At 51.5% G+C, this 1310-nt stretch overlaps 1 protein-coding gene across 1 annotated transcript in view; it reads right to left on the bottom strand.

Annotated features, from left to right (window-relative positions):
* Positions 1–303, bottom strand: part of Clec19a (C-type lectin domain containing 19A) — a 20039-nt gene extending 19736 nt beyond the window's left edge. Inside the window, exon 1 of the mRNA XM_008826935.1 lies at positions 223–303. Coding sequence (XP_008825157.1) covers positions 223–303 — 81 coding nt within the window. The remainder of the gene's footprint in view (positions 1–222) is intronic.
* Positions 304–1310: the final 1007 nt, after the last annotated feature.

Below are 1310 nucleotides of genomic sequence, written 5' to 3'. Positions count from 1 at the left end.
AAGGAAGGAAGGAAGGAAGGAAGGAAGGAAGGAAGGAAGGAAGGAAGGAAGGAAACTTGCCTAGGTCACATATCTTGTAAACTGCAAAGCTGGGCATTAAGCTTAAAGGGTCTGGGACCAGGAGAATGCTCCCCCATTGGGGGGTGAGCTATCAGGAGACTCAACTCAGCCCTTCAGCAACCTCACTAATGGGCCCTAGCTGGCCTCGTGCTTCCCTGAGTGGATACTGATGTCAGTGTGTGGAAAGGCCTGTGCAGTTAGGACGGCCAGGGAGGCCACAGCCCACAGCCTCCACCTCTGCATGCTGCATGCAGAGAAAACCACCTCCTGCTAGAGTGGAGCAACCTGGTGCTCCCGCAGGGGCTTGGATCCGATGACTCTCCCAGGTTCAGGCAGGGCCTCCAGGAGCTGAGACTTTGGTCCCATTCCCTGCCCCTTCCTTCCTCTCTCCCCAATCCTCTGCATCACTGGACACAATCAGAATGACAGCTGAGTGCAAAGCAGCCCTCTAGCCCTCTGCAGACCCCCCCAGAGCCACCTGAGCTCCCAGGCTTGCTTGGAGTCATGTGACCTCATCTCTCTCTGAGCCTCAGTTTCTGCTTTGTAAGACAGGATCATGCAGAGCCTGGCATCCCAGAAAGCATCTTGGTCCCATCAGAGCAAATACACATCAAAGGATCAAAATGCAAGCCAGGGTTGAGCACGGAGGCTCCTAGCCATGGAGGTAAATTGTTTGATCCACAATGTCCTGAAATGAAAACAAAAACAGGGCCAGTGAGATGGTTTCATGGATAAAGGTTCCTGCTGCCAAGCATGATGACCTGGGTTCAATCCCTGGGCCCCACATGGTGGAAGGAGAGAACTGATTCTTGCAAGTTGTCCCGACTGTCACATGCACACCATGGCACACAATTAATACAGAACACACATACGCATGCAAACACGATAAATACAGAACAAATAGGTGTCAGGGTCTAAAAATCAGGAGATTTTAGGTGTAAGGCCAGATTTCTGGTTTCTGCTGTACATCTGAAGACTGAACAAGACTCCCTCATTTCTGCAGCAGAAAAAATTGCGCAGAGATGAGGAGGCACCTCCAGGAGATGGGCACTATGAGCTAGGGTTTACTGAGGTCCTGTCTCAGACCTCAAAGACATCATGATCTCTCAGGCTGCCCCCAGGGTTGAAGGGGGGATCTGAAAAAGGGTCATACAATGAGTGGTGGGTGTCACAACTGCCATCTTCTCTCTGTGCCTAGCTCTGCTGTGTGGTTTGCTCAGTCTCAAATGTTTTAAAACCCACAGGTGCAC

Source organism: Nannospalax galili, unplaced genomic scaffold (genome assembly GCF_000622305.1).
Source record: "Nannospalax galili isolate Female #2095 unplaced genomic scaffold, S.galili_v1.0 scaffold172, whole genome shotgun sequence".
In the NCBI taxonomy this organism is placed as follows: domain Eukaryota; kingdom Metazoa; phylum Chordata; class Mammalia; order Rodentia; family Spalacidae; genus Nannospalax; species Nannospalax galili.
The sequence above is the reverse complement of the archived record's forward strand: the minus strand, read 5'-3'. Positions and strand labels throughout refer to the sequence as shown.